Source organism: Mastigoproctus giganteus, chromosome 4 (assembly GCF_048544385.1).
Source record: "Mastigoproctus giganteus isolate SK-2022 chromosome 4, ASM4854438v1, whole genome shotgun sequence".
In the NCBI taxonomy this organism is placed as follows: Eukaryota; Metazoa; Arthropoda; class Arachnida; order Uropygi; family Thelyphonidae; genus Mastigoproctus; species Mastigoproctus giganteus.
This window is the reverse complement of record NC_143578.1, coordinates 161,414,094-161,429,130: the sequence shown is the minus strand read 5'-3', so window position 1 is coordinate 161,429,130 and position 15,037 is coordinate 161,414,094. Positions and strand designations below refer to the sequence as shown.

Genomic DNA, 15,037 nt, shown 5'->3' with positions numbered 1-15,037 from the left:
ATTTTAAAGTTAGTATTTTTCTCCGTTTAGACAGTGGTTTCATATTGTTTTTGGCTAAGTATGATTACTGTTCGATGGAAAATTACCCCCCCTGGCGTAATATTTATTTTAGGATTCTGATTTTTATCTTTTGTACTGTGTTAATGAGGCAATTTATACAAGCATTCTGCTCATATTTCATTAAAAAACTAATTAGTTTATCAGCAATTTCATAAGGCAGCACCACCTTTATGGTATTATGAAATTCTGAATTCTCTGCAAGGATAGCTGGTGGTAGAAAATATTTAGACTTTTTAAGTGCATTATGAGAAATACTGAAGAAAATTAGAAAAAATGTGAAAGTCCAGAAGTCACGTATCAGTAACTTCTGGGTACATTATTGGTGAAATTTAGAGTAGGGTAGCATTAAGGAGAAATATTAGTAACAGTGTCGCTGGAATATTTAGGTCGTTAAGGGTGTGAAAGTAGCTGAAATTTCTCATTCGAGGAGATCCAAAGCTAAAGAGAACCAACTTTTTTTTTATTTTTTTATTGCAGGAGAAAACTTGATGAAAATGATAACACCGAAAGAAATCTATTGTTTATTATCCTGTTGGTGGTGAAATACTTCCAGAGCAGGTGATGAAAAGGGCGGTCAAGCGACATCTTATATTTAGAAATATCTATGTTTTTGGAAAGAAGTACACAAAGGGGGACAGCAGTGGCCCTATGTGTTGTGTGTGTCCTGTTTAAATTTTCTCGTCTCGTGCTAAATATCGAACCAATGATCCGATAATGTCAGAGGGGTAGCTACCGCAGTGCAAGAATATGCAAACGTCGGCCTGAAACCTTGGGAAACCATCATCAAGGAGAGGAACCTGCACATATTGGCTCAACTCCTTTGTGGCCGAATGGATTCACCCGACATCTGGGAAGTGACAGCAAACTCTAGTACTATCCAACGAACCCGGTGCAATGCAACACCTTGTCCACGATCTTCACTACAAAACCTGCAAATACGGTCAGACCGTATAACTCCCTCGGAATCGATGCCTCAGCTTTCTGCAGCTCGAAGCGCTACAGACAAGACACCCTGAAAGAACTGCACAAAGTAGAACTATTGGGCGTACCCCCTTCACAGTTTTGAAACTTCAATGTTATATCATGTCAGCTTACTTGTAAATACAATGTGTGTTCATATATTTTTTAAATTCAATGTGCTTATATATTTATTATATAATTTGAATATTTATTATGTACACCCCTCTAGCCGAATCAGGCCGTTCTGGGGGTGTACACTGATGTGGAAATAAAAAGATGTTAATAATAACAAAGCGTAAGGGCCCATTAACACGGAAGGGACCCACGGGTCTATCCTGATAATTTTTTTTTTTATAAATATTACATAAAGAAAACTATATCAAATAATAATATTATTGGATATTATTTGATGTTGTAAGGTCATTTAGTAAATTAAAAATACAAAAGAAATTTTATAAGGCAAACCAGCCAAGATGATCTAGTCATGTTGAGCACAGAAAAAGACGTCAAAGACGACTAGAGACAAGGAAGATGCATTTTAAATAGGAACGAAATTTATAAATTAACCTAATTATGAAATTATAGATTAAAATTGAATATTTGATTTATTAACTTTTTAACAGGTTTTTATAGTTGAGATTTGTTGATTACTTAAAATGTACATTATAAAGAATTGGCGTTTCATGCTAATAAGAACAGAGAGAGAGAGAGAGAGAGAGAGACAGGGCCGTTTTAAGAACTCTTAAAACGGCCTCTCGGGCGAATTTCCAAATGTAGTCCCGATTCAGTTTAAATTTTGTTTTAATTTTTTTCTGAATCTCTCTTAGTCACATTCCTAACCCTAAGTGAGGCCTCCAGTAGGTCGAGGCCCCTGGCGTCCGCCGGGTGCTCCCAGGCGTTAAAACGGCCCAGGAGAGAGAGAGAGAGAGAGAGAGAGAAGGGGTCCTCCTTCGGTGGCCTTTGCGCTGAGGCCGAAATATTCTAGCTACGTCACTGACTGTTGGTTTGGATTTTATTGGCGCATTAGTAACTAAAGCTATAATGCGCCACTGACTGTTGTAGATGCCCTTAAGCAGCTAACTGAGGCTATGAGGATATTGATTTAAGGTGTCCGTATATATCTCCCGTAAACTGAGTGAATTCTATAGTCAGTTCTGCCTATTTTGCCGGATGAAAAACCTCTGATTCTGAGTGAAAAAACCGTGCGGTTCCCGAGAACAAACTAACTCGGCCACGGGGTAAAATGAGACCGTCCATGAAAATTCCTCCATTTTGACGAGATTTGAATCTAGGCCTTTCAACACAGTCTATAACAAGTTGCTACGCCTTTGTATTTTGGGATACAGCATTAATCGAAGGTTTATGCTCTTTGGAGGCTACCTTTGCAGTATTAATTAATAGGAGGTACGAATTTTGGACTTTGTATTCGCAAGACGTACCAACCTTGAAGATTTGAGGTGGGGGTACAGAATTTCAAGGTTTCACAACGATTAGTGATCTCTTAATTTCCATATTTTCTGAACTATGTAACATGGTATAATATATACAGTATATAAATTATATATACCATGCGGTGGCATGCGCTTTGCGCCAGCTATTTTTGACAAAACTCTGACACACCCGTTTGCTATTTTTCTTACAGGAATCTCAGCACATCCTTAACTTCACTTTACATTAGAATAACTGAATTCGTCTTTGCGAAATACATTACAGCATGTACAGATGCTGCTTCCTTTGTCCGTCTTAAAATTTTAAGCACTGGACCGAAAAATAGTTATCTATTTTTTATAGTCTGTAAAGTTGAGTATAAAGAACTGATGACTGTGGTAATAATACAATAGGTCAAGGAGTCGAGAGGTCTCTTGAGTAAATATTTTACGCTCCTGTAAATTGATAATTCATCACACGTTTAGTTTGAGCATTGGGGAGATGAACAACTATCCAGCCTCATGCAAGATTTTTTTTTTTTTATAATTAAACAATGTCAATTCAGGGTCCAATGGGGAAAAAGATACTGCAATGTCTTAACAAGGTCTCAGAGGAAGCTGAGGTGGAGAAAGCGTCCCTCGAGACTTTTCTCAATATCTTTCCAGCTTTCGATCTATAAATGAATAAATTAATAAAAAATAAAAGGTAATATTTTTATAAATGGAATTTGAAGATTAGTATTCGTACTAACCTTCAAATACGACTACCACAGTGTTATGGGCTGTCGTTGCACACAGAGTGGAAAAGCTTGGGTACCAATTCCGGTGAGACGGAAGAAATTTATAGGCTTTTTAATTCATCAGCAGAGTAAGTAGCGAGGGATGGTTGCACCGGTTTTTCTCGAAATACAAATTGTTCATCTGGCAAAGCAGGTATACCGACTACAGCATACAGTTTGCGACCATATAATTTTACCCCATGTACTGAGGGCCCCTGTAAGGTCTTGTTCTCTGGTAACTCGAATTTCAATGTACGATATATTGGCACTTGACCACTCGCCCACGGTGGTGACTGGTGCTGACGTCTCGTGGCCTTTGGTGCTTCAGCGCAATGCTCTAAACGAGAACAGAAAATAAGGTATGGGATTGCAAGATGGCCGTGTTTAAATTAAAAGCGCCTGCTACAAATTCATCACTTGTTTTTCTTTGTTTTTTTTTTTTCATTCGGTTAAGTTGGTTAAGTTTTCGTTTGAATTTGGAGATGATCGCAGATTAGCAAATTACTTTTAACTAATGTTTCCATCGTAACAACATAGCGAAGCTATTTATAGACTTTTTTTAAGTTTCCAAACTTAGGTAGCGGTCGATGCTTGCGTAATGATACTGAAGTGACGTAACAGTGAAATGTGGTTGGCACAATTATTTGCATTTCACTCATTTCAGATCACGTTCAAGGAGAACTAAGAATAACCCCCGTTGCCGTGACCCTCGAGACAACAGACGCACACACAAACACACAATGAAGGTAAAAAAGCGTTACGTGTTTTTGGTAGCGCGATACTATAACGCCTGCGTATGTTTACATGTGCGCGTGCGCAGCTTTTCTTCACCTTTGCCGTCACAATTTATGAATAAACCGAGTAACAACATTTACGGTAAGCACAATTTGACCGTACGCCCCACGGAAGAGACGTCGTGTGGTACGTAAACAGATCTGTAACATATTTTCAGAATTTGCATAATTGCAGCTGCGTGCGGCTAATTTAATTCTGGGCAACGTTGGCTGCAGATGCTGGTTTGATATTTATTGAAGCAGTGTTCATTTTATCTACTCTGAAACCACAGTGGAAATGGCATTCCCATTTTAAAGTAAGCGCTACTATTCTTCTATTATTTTTTTAAATCCCACTCCAGTTTTAATCTTGAATAATTTTCATCGTAAATTTGGCCGAGTAACTTCAGGAAGGATTCCCTTAAAATATTTAATTAATTCTCGCGTTAATTTTTATTTTACGTCTTTATAAAGAGGGAAGTGTTCGTTGAGCAAATACTGTGCACATTAAATGCGAGATAAAGTGAACAATTACCTTTCGATGCGACGGATATTAAATGTTTGAATGCACTGTGTATTCATGTGCAATGAAACGTTTCTTTGCGCAAATAGAAAAATCATATGCAGTATATATTTACTGTAAAAGCCTGAAGTCCGGTAAATCCTAAGATTTACCAATTTTCGTTGGTAAAAGCCTGGTAATCAGCATTCCCTCACAGCTGGTAGTCAGAATGCACTCACAGTTCGGCAGAATTGAGTAAGTTTTTTTTTTTTTTTTTTGTGGTGTATAGACAAGGTTTCTTTCTGCAATAGATTAGTTCCTCTAATATTATATATAACGGATGCGTGAAATACGATGCAGATAGCCTTGTGGCCATTTTGTTATAGACTACGACTGCAATAAGAATAGAATCAGCATTGCATAAATTATTTGATTATATGATGATACACTTCTTTAAAAAAACTAAGGTTGTGGGAAAGCTCTGAATTTTACACTGGCTATTAGCATAATTTGGATCTACAAATAAACGGAAGTTAGCCTTTCCATTCACTGAAGATTTATAAATAAATTTATAAATGCTACAATCAAAAGCTTTGCAAACGCATATTGTACTTGCTATATACTATATATATATATATATATATAAAACTGCAATAACAGAGATCTATGTTATTATTAATAATTTATTGTTTTATTATTTTATAATAAAATATAAACATGCTTGAATCCTCAACTGTTCCATATTGGAATTTCATTCATTGTTGTTATTTTTTGATAATTCCTTTCAAACAGGGTGGCCATATTTTGAAAATTGCAACTTGAAACGAAATGTGCAGTATAGCATTTTTTCCTTCAAAAAGTAAAAGAAAACTATAAAATTCAATTAAAATACATTTTTTATCAACCAATCATAGTATTTATTTGTTAATATGTATTTGCCCTTTATAAACTATAATATTATTTATAGCAGTCGTTTTAAAAATAGCCAGGAAGACTACTTTAACTTTATATATTTTTCTTTAGATTTCGGTCGTTTTAAAATTTCTTCTCCTTTCGAAGAACTTTGAAATGTTTTTAAAAATTATAAAATTGAAATCAAAAGTACTTACTTTAAATTATAAACCAAAAAAGTATAAAATTTTATAAAAAATAACCATATCTTAATAAAATCAGAGGTTATCCACTGTACTTTACGATATCTTAAATGATTATTACTGTTTTTTTATTTAATTTTCAAAATTAAATAAAATACTTCACTTTAACAATTCAAAAAAAAAAGGAATATTTATTTGAGAATTATTACTAAAATAATGTATGGCATAGGCAAATAAATACGTTATACCTGTAATTTAAAACAACAAAGAGAAAAAAGATTTGTCAATTCTCATTTTTCCCTTGTTATTAGAATTTTTAACCCGCCCATTAGATTCCAATAAGAATTAATTAAAAATTCGTAAAATCAATAAATTAACTGGGTTTTTTTCCTCACTTATCGGGAAGCCGGACTTAAAGTTCTAAATCGGGACAATCCCGACATACCGGGACGGTTGGCCAAAGCTTTTCAAAGCATGTTTTGAAACCCTGCTTTCAAAGCATGTTTTATATCAAATGCAGTTGTTATACTTCTATACTTTTCTGTTTAACTAGCGCCATCTGCCGTCTAAAGTATTCATCATTTATTTATTAACGTGAACAAGTCAGGTTAATGTTAATTTTTAACGTAATAAATAATTTTGTAGAAGATATTATTTATCACATTAAAAACTAACATTCCTCTGTACAACAAAATTCTCAAGCACAACTAGTTTCGGTGTGTGACAGTCAATTCTATTAATTAAAAAAGTTAATTCTGTTAATCTTTTGTCTGATCTCAGTGGCAAAAGCCAGTGTAGAAATTAAAACTCATAATAATTGCGGTAACATAATTACTGGGAAATCCTAGAGAAATATTTCGGTAAAGCATTTTTTTATTTTTTGTGGTTATCACATTTATTTTAAATTTCAGATCAGAAAAATCCAAGTTCGACTTAATCAAGCACACACCAAGTATGAATACGTTTGAAAACGCTTTTCGGTTGAATTATGGCGGAACTCGGTGGTGGAGACCACCAACCACCACTTGCACTACAGATGAACTCCTGGACATAATAGCGGAGCCTGCTGGGGGGTATTTTGTTCTACCTTTCGATCCCTACAACGAAGTCTATCCAAATATATACCTCAGTGACGGGTAAGTAAAACAGGATCCTTCGAATGGAAATCTGAAAATGTTGTTTTAAATGTAATTAAGAAAGTTAATGAGTTGAAAACGTGCATGTAGATGAATATGGCCCACTTTTCGAATGTCTATTTTTAAACTCGTTAACACTGATACAGACGTGCGTTAGCCGATGTTTATCTCATTCAGTTTACCATACCCTGAAAATGTGAGCGAAAACGATATGAGCCAGAAGAGAAATATTTAGGGTAAAAGCATCGTTTCAATAGCGTGTTCACGAGTCGGTTGCTAAATTTAAGGAGAGCTTCCGATGCTCGAGGACGCGCGGTTTAAATTTCATAAGAGGAAACGTGGAGACGTCATTCCGGAAATATAGGACACTTGAGAAAACACTTAGCAAAACCAAAATCGAGTTTTTGCTTTTGCTAAGTGTCAAAACAAACGAACATACCGTAGTGTGTGAGACATACTGCGTTCTTGTACTGTATTTTTTGTGTTCTTATTGTGTATTATTTTTTATTTTTTATTTTTTTTTTTATTTTTATTAATAACAAGATACACAACAGGTAACCATTAACAGTGTATCTGAGATCAGATCAATAAACATAATAACAATAATATGAAATCCAACAAGACGATAAACATTGATATAGATTCAAACATTAAAATCATATGTACAAAAGAGGATTGCATTAAATTAAGTTACCGGTAAAACAAGTAATAATTAATCAGTTAGAGAATAGAAAAATAATAAAACAAATAATAAACTACAATAATTAGATGTGAGCTAGTCACTTTGCAGTTTAAGAGAAGAGGCAAACTTGTGGATGGAGTTCATCAGTGACTGGGAGTTGTCAAAGAAGTCAATAAGAGAGTCATTTGCTGATTCTGTTCAGTGGACTGAACTTCATAAAGTCCGTGGTGGCAGAGTCAAGGCGAAACGGTGTAAGGTTCCTGACCTGTCTGCAAGGAGCATTGAAATTGATTTTAGTGAGGATATCAGATGCTTCATAAGTTCCAGTGATTACTTCGGCTAGAAGGGTGATGTCAGCAGTAACTCTTCTGGTGCACAGAGGCCTCAGATGAAAGTAATCACACAGCGATTCATAATACATTGAGTGATAGAATAGAGGATTGCGGTACGTAAGGTAACGGACAAACTTTTTTTGGACTGCTTCAATTTTGTTAGTTAAAGTCTATGTGTGAGGATTCCAGATGGGTGAACTGAATTCAAGGATTGGCAGAACAATAGTTTTATAAAGGATAACCGCATATCTGTAGTTTTTGAACTTGTATGCGTTCCGTTTGATGAATCCCAGTGTTTTGAATGCTTTGCTGGTGATTTTAAGGACATGCGCATCGAATTTAGCACTGCTGGAGAAGAGAATCCCCAAGTCTTGGTCACACCTTTCGAGAATCTGCTGGAGAAGAGAATCCCCAAGTCTTAACTTGGTCATACCTTTCAATGATCACAGAGTTAATACTGTACTCCGTATTTATTAGTTGTGGAGATCTGCCGGATAAGAAAGAGATTACTTTGCACTTTGAGGGGTTAGCAGACAAGCCATTCAGAGATAGCCACAGAGAGAATTTATCGAGAGCACATTGAAGCTGTTGAGAATCGGTAATCTCCTTCACTGCTGAGTAGATCTTAAGATCATCTGCATAGAGAGCAACTTGAACATTGGAGGTGTAGATGAAAGAAGGAAGATCTTGATTACGCAGTGTTCAATACGCTGGACATGACGGCTTCATTAACTGACAGCTTAACGATTCGCAGCGATAATTTTTCAGTGTAAGGAGTGATGGAGACTTCTTATTAAGGAAATGTACACATTACTCAATTATTAAGAATTTTTGTCATCTCGACTACTCATACCATGGAATAACTCGTGGATAGAAACCTCTACTCCCTCCGCCGACGGGGGTTATAGTTAGTTACAGCCCCTATCGAAGAATTCTCCCAAGTCTCCGTCACCAAACTCTGACATTACCAAATGAGTGACAACTGGCAAAGTGATTTTTCAATCGGATCCATATCAAATTGCCAATTTGGAGAAACACAATGTTTCTCTCACAAGTATATGTGAGGGGGAGTTGTAAAATATAAAAAATAATTCAACAGCTGAATGGCCACATGCATGCAGTCTTTTATAGATAATCTTTTATGTTACTTTTCCATTTTACTGTCTTCATGCAACCAGTTTTTATCTATTTTTGTATTTCCTGATTTATTATTGCTATTAGTAGTAGAAAATGATGCAAGAAAGCAAAGAGTTAACTAACGTACGAGTTAGTGCAATTGCATAATTTCTGTACGTATTGCCAATTTATAACTACTTAAGTAGTTATAAATTGGCATCATTAAGTATATCTCATATCTCATTACAACCCAGTTGTGAAGTTATACTTCGCAACTGTCATCATTGCAACACCAGGGTACCCGCCCAACCACTAATGAGGAGCCAATAAGCTCCGAAACGGACCGTATGGGTGATGGTATCCGCTGAGAATAAGTAACAATAGTCTTCTCCTATGGTGAAGCGTTACTTATTCGAGGTAGTGCAATATCATGACAACTCGCTGTGAAGGTATTCACAATATGAGATTTTACTTAATGATGCCAATTTATAACTACTTAAGTAGTTGGCTGCGTACAGAGATGATGCAATTGCACTAACTTCTACGATGATATTAATATTAAATGGTACGAAGTTTTCCTGGCTGATTATTCGATGACTTCCAAATAAATTGAATAATCCTCACATTGCATTGCCAATAATTCACTGCAGATAAAAATTGTAGTTTAAAATCAGTTTCCTTAATCGCTTTAATTACCGCCTGAGCTTAAGAAAATCCTCATGGTTAACCAATAAATCGTATCTATATGCAGATATTCTTCGAAAGCTATATATTTTAAGTAAATTATTTCTAAACAAATATAACCCATGACTTGAGGAGCGAATGGAGTTGCATACAGCGATGTGCTTCATGTGTACAATTCTATAAAATTTTACAGGACCTACTCGAAATAGTTCGGTCCATATGTTGAGAAACACTGATCGAGACAAATGGACACTCCGAATTAAAGCATCGAAATTAGTCAACATGTATATTGTCAAACGTACTTAGACAATATATGTTCTGTATTGCCAATTCACGTTGTAATAAGCTGTCTGTAATTTATTTTAACTTTTTTGAGAGCAGTTTGTGAAGCCGCTTTTTCAGATAATGTGTTCTATAACTAATGCGTCATGGATATTTCCAGGACAGACAACCGATGTTTTTCTTCGATTAATAATTCGGAATCTTTGCTCACCACCCCCGATGTACAGTTCTTTCAAACGGGAATATTTGGCAAATAGCCACCGGCAGGATGGCCCCTTCTCAACACCGCCTTAAGCAATGCCTCTTTTACCATTTAGAGTACGATGCCTGGATACAATACGTCAAGCCTGGCTGGCGGGAATGTATTAAATTTCATGGAACCACTCCTCAATCTAAGAAACATGCATTTTCGAATTTTCTTTTTTTTAATGAAATTTGTTTCTTCATCTTTAACACGAATCATTTTTCTTAATTTTTTTTGATAAATTAAAATATAAATTTGAAAATCAATTATTACTGCACCTATCTTGAATGCACTCAAACAGGCAAACTCATCACCGTTTTTTCCCCTAGTGAAAAACAGCAGAGAGTTTCAAACAGGTGTTTGCTGTCAATTAAGCCACGACAATATTCTGCACGTAATTCACATATAATGCCACACGAATAGATAGTCAACATGGCTTTGAAATTTTGCCATATTTCTTGATTGCTCTTGACCATTTGGATTTCTTTTCTTTCCATCACTAAAGTCCTTTTAACGCGGTACGCAATTTCCTGGTTGTAACTCAACAACCACTGAGACTGATCCACGGTTTCGCTGGTCTCCATGATAATATTCATCGAAATGTGATCGTTGGCGGCTATGTAGAAATGGACTAATAAATGTGCCTGATTTCAACTTTCTGTTACAAAGAGTTTTAAGGGAATACTTCACTGAATCCACCCTCGTAATTTAGACAATCAATTCTTTAATGTTGGTATGGTAAATGATTACGTTCCTTTTTTTATATTACTAGCAATAAATTACACTTCCAAAGGTATATGCAGACTTCTTTTTAAGAAAGTGGCAACTAATTGACCTGTATGTGTATATAATAACAGTAGGAAAGTATAAATAAAATGCGCCGAATTTTGGTAACAGATTTTACCAAAATTCAATGCATAAATTCAGTTAAATAATAAATCAACTCCAAAATTCATTGCATAAATTGTATATCATATTTCACCAAAAGCGATTCTTGCAGAACGCAAAGCATAATTTAAACAGAGTGACGTTCGCAAAAAATAAATTATTTCATGATCATTAAACGAAATGCACTAAATTCAAGCACGCCAATAATAAAATTTTATTTCTTTAGAACGACGGCACTTTGTACATCGCTTCTACGGAGGTTAGGTATAACTCATGTGCTAAATGCTGCCCAAGGAAAACAGCGTCCAAACCAAGTAAATACTTGGCCGGGATTTTACGAATATTCCGAAATAAAATTTTTGGGACTGGAGGCATTTGACACCATTACCTTCAAACTCAGCAGTTATTTTGAAGAGGCAGCCGACTTCATCGAAGAGGCCCTGGCATCAGGAGGTGAGTTACGTTGCAATTCTATGAATACTTATTGCAATATATTAGACTTAAATTACACATGCGCGCAAACCTGAATCACATACCAAAGGAAAAAGCATATAATAAAAGTGTCTGCATATAATCATAACTGTTCCTAGCATTGCAGAATATTTTCCAAAAATACATTTCAATTTAAACCTACTTAGGAGTCAGAGAAAGGTGCAGCATTCAGTAATACTTGAGTAACTCAATGAATACAACACAACAAGGAGTTGGCTAAAATCTTAAAATCGGATCGCTATCGATCTCCTCACGGGAGGGGACCTCTTCATCCTTCACATGAGATAAGTTAACTGCAGCCCCGATTGAAGAGGTCTTTATCAGTTCAATTATGGGAAGGAGGTAAGGACTTTCGCAAACGCTGCAATTCACTTAAATTATATGGGGCATTTAAGAAGTTAAACTGCACTTTCATTAAAGATGGTACCGGATCATCAGTTGGAATTATGTTACGCAAAACTGTTTTACCGTTTAAACAATCCATTTATATTTAAGAGTGATAATTCGGACTCATAAGTCGATAGTTGGCTTCTTAACATTCAGTCACAGGACGTTGAACACCAGCATTATTTTAAAAGCAGCGACCTCGCAAGTGTTTACTTAAATATCGAAGCTAATAACCAAGTCAGCACTATAAGGTGGATGACTGAATTTCATTTTCCACAGTGTTATGTGCACGGTGTAGCTGAGTAATTGTATTAATTCTTTACAGTTTCATTTCTTTGTAAAAAAAATTTGCTTTCCTTAAATTCATATTTTTAGGGCAAGGTTTTACATTTATGCCAAGTTTTTCATCATTGATGGTTGTCCTTATAAAATATTTGTATGAAAACGGATTTGGATCCTAGATTTCTTTTTCCTTTAACTTTCACATAATACAGAAAATTATAAACTTCCTGTATTATGGTCCATAAGTAAGGAAAACAATTTTGAATAACTGCTGACGTAAATAAGTTATTTTAAAAATATTTATAATCTTTTGTTTTATTGTTACCAAATAATTTGAATATAGGAAAAGTACAATGAACCTTTTAAAATGAGGGAGAGGATTTAAATCGTAAAGGGTCATGCAAAATATCAAAATGCTACAGAAGTTGCAAGCCAATTCAAGAAGTTTTTTGGACATGAGCCACCCACAATAAAAAGACCATAAAACTAATTGCGAAGAAGTTTGAGGAAGTGGGAACAGCGCATAATTTACCAAACCTGGTACATTTTATCTGAAAGGCAACTACCAACTGGGACTTGTAAGAGAGGATGTCGAAAGAAGTCCGGAAAATTCTCAAAGAAGCCGAAGTTTGGAGCTTAAATTTCCTAAAAAAAAACCCTTAAATATAATCATAAAGGAATTAAATACAAGGTTTACCATTCCACAGGATAATTTAGAAGATTGCCATTTGAAGATCAATTTTTTACCATGAATGTTACAAGCCCATTTAAACTAAATGTAACTGTTAATTGCTGTAATTGTGTTTATTACTCTCTAAAAATCTCCATTAATTCTTTAACCTGACTGGTGACCCTCGAAAATAATGTTCCTGCGTATTAATCAGCGATTAAAAATTATAAATTTTTATACCCTCCTAAAATATAGTAAAACTTTACTGCAATAATTTCTGAAGCGATTTTCTTAATGTGATAATGGATGGAGGCTTTAGTTCGGAGAATTTAAAAAGAGAAGCCCAACAGTTAATAATCAAGTTATATCCGTGAGGGGCGGATCATAACTGTGGTAACAGTTTCACATTATACAGTAGTCAACTGACGCAAAAACTGTATAACTGATGAATTAAGACAAAATGGCCGCCCTTAGGCGAATGAAGCTAGTACAATGCGCACGAAGTCCCAAAACAAAACGTGGCCTGGCTCCTTTTCCCGAAGCACACTCAGGTCTCCAGAACTCTAGGACCGGCCCCGGAAACAATTCCTTAATTAAAACTGGAGCTGAAGAATTCCCTCAATTGCGACTTAGAAAAGGAATTAAAGACAGGAGGCGAAGCCCTCTGTCCATGATCGAGCGATTTTCTCCATAACATCAAAAAAGAAAAAACTTTTAACATATATTTCTGGTTATTAGTGCAGTTCATGAATCCGGTTTTGCTAAAATAACATAGCAAAACTGCAGTTACTGATTAAGATAATTGAAAATTTGGGATACCTTACAACGATTCGACATGAGAAGAATTATTATCATTATTTTATTGCCACCCAAAATTTTATCGCACTTATGGCTGTTATAGGCGAGAATTTCTATAAGCGGGTCAAGGTCATTCGCTAGCTACTCACTTCTGTGTCATTCTTTCACTCGCAGCATTCGCAGTACTGATTGCATTAGACCAACGTTCATTTGCTTAGATCAAAAGTTTATTGATGAGAAGGAATTGTAGCGTGAATGAATCGCGGAATAGCTAGTGAATGACCTTGTACCAACAGCGGAAATTCTCTTGACCACAGTAAACTTAATCATAAGAAATAAACTAAATGTTACAATAATCTGACATTTTCACTACGCAACGAAGTGACCACTTATTATGAAAGATAATGTTTCCACTTAATAAATATACGAAACTTAATAAGATTTTTCTGCTTAACTTTCTAAAATACGAGGGACTATTTCTTGATCTCTGAGACTCTAGGGATCAAGAAGTCATACAAACACACACACAATGAAGGTCTTTTTATTACAAAAAAAATTTACTGCGTGGCGCGATTTCAGAGTTTTCCAAGTAACTTAGATAAAAATAATGGACATTAACTGTTTTCTTTTTGCAATACAGGGAAAGTTCTTGTCCACTGTCGAGCAGGGATCAGTCGTTCAGCTACTCTGGTATTAGCCTACCTGATGATTAAGTGCCATCTAACGGCTCAGGAAGCAGTGAAGATTGTTCGCAGTCACCGTGCCATCATTCCAAATGATGGTTTTCTCAGGCAGTTATGTGAACTCAATGATAAGCTGCAAAACGGAAAGCAAATATCCACTCGTAAGAGAGAGTGACACAGCACTGCGGTATGCCCATTGTGTAAATAAATGGATGCGTTTAGAAGAACCAATTTTGAGCATCTCGAGCTTTCACTAGCAATAGCCAGACGAACTGGTAACTGATAGTTTTGTTAAATCACTGTTAGAAAGAAAATCATCCATAATATTGTATTTTTTTTTTTTTTTTATCACATTGAAAGGGTGTGTCGACACTTGGTCTTGTTGATGCTCTAGACTCTAGAAGATCAACAAGACTTAATCATGCTGCAATCTGGACTAACTCTCTTAAAGAGGATCTAAAATCTGTGACGAAGTGTATATTACTTCATGCTTCGAAAATCATTCTGTAAACGTGTACGGTAGACACTTTTAACACATGAAAACATGGACCAATAATAATAAAAAAAAAAACTGTCAAAGTGTTATGGGTTTATTTGATATTCATTATATGAAATATAATCGTGAACCATTTTTCTACTCCCATAGAAAAGTATTTTCTTAAAAAAGGATAAATTATAAATCACATTTATTATAAACTTTGGATAAACTTTAACTGGACAAAACTAAACTAAGACAGCTCAATTTTAGGCTCATTCTATGTTTTCA

The 15,037-nt window shown here is 35.3% G+C and overlaps 1 protein-coding gene across 2 annotated transcripts; it reads left to right on the top strand.

The window, feature by feature from the left end:
* Nucleotides 1–4,051: 4,051 nt before the first annotated feature.
* Nucleotides 4,052–14,819, top strand: LOC150087148 (dual specificity protein phosphatase 3-like). 2 transcript variants are annotated; one of them, XM_090371853.1, is made up of 4 exons: nt 4,052–4,147; nt 6,507–6,731; nt 11,186–11,412; nt 14,229–14,819. In XM_090371853.1, exons 2-4 carry the CDS (start codon nt 6,550–6,552, stop codon nt 14,444–14,446), a joined length of 627 nt encoding a protein of 208 aa, XP_090227979.1. In that variant the 5' UTR covers nt 4,052–4,147; nt 6,507–6,549; the 3' UTR covers nt 14,447–14,819. The 2 variants fall into 2 exon arrangements, with proteins under 2 accessions (XP_090227979.1, XP_090227978.1); XM_090371852.1 differs by having other exon boundaries at nt 4,106–4,316.
* The last annotated feature ends 218 nt before the right edge of the window (nt 14,820–15,037 follow it).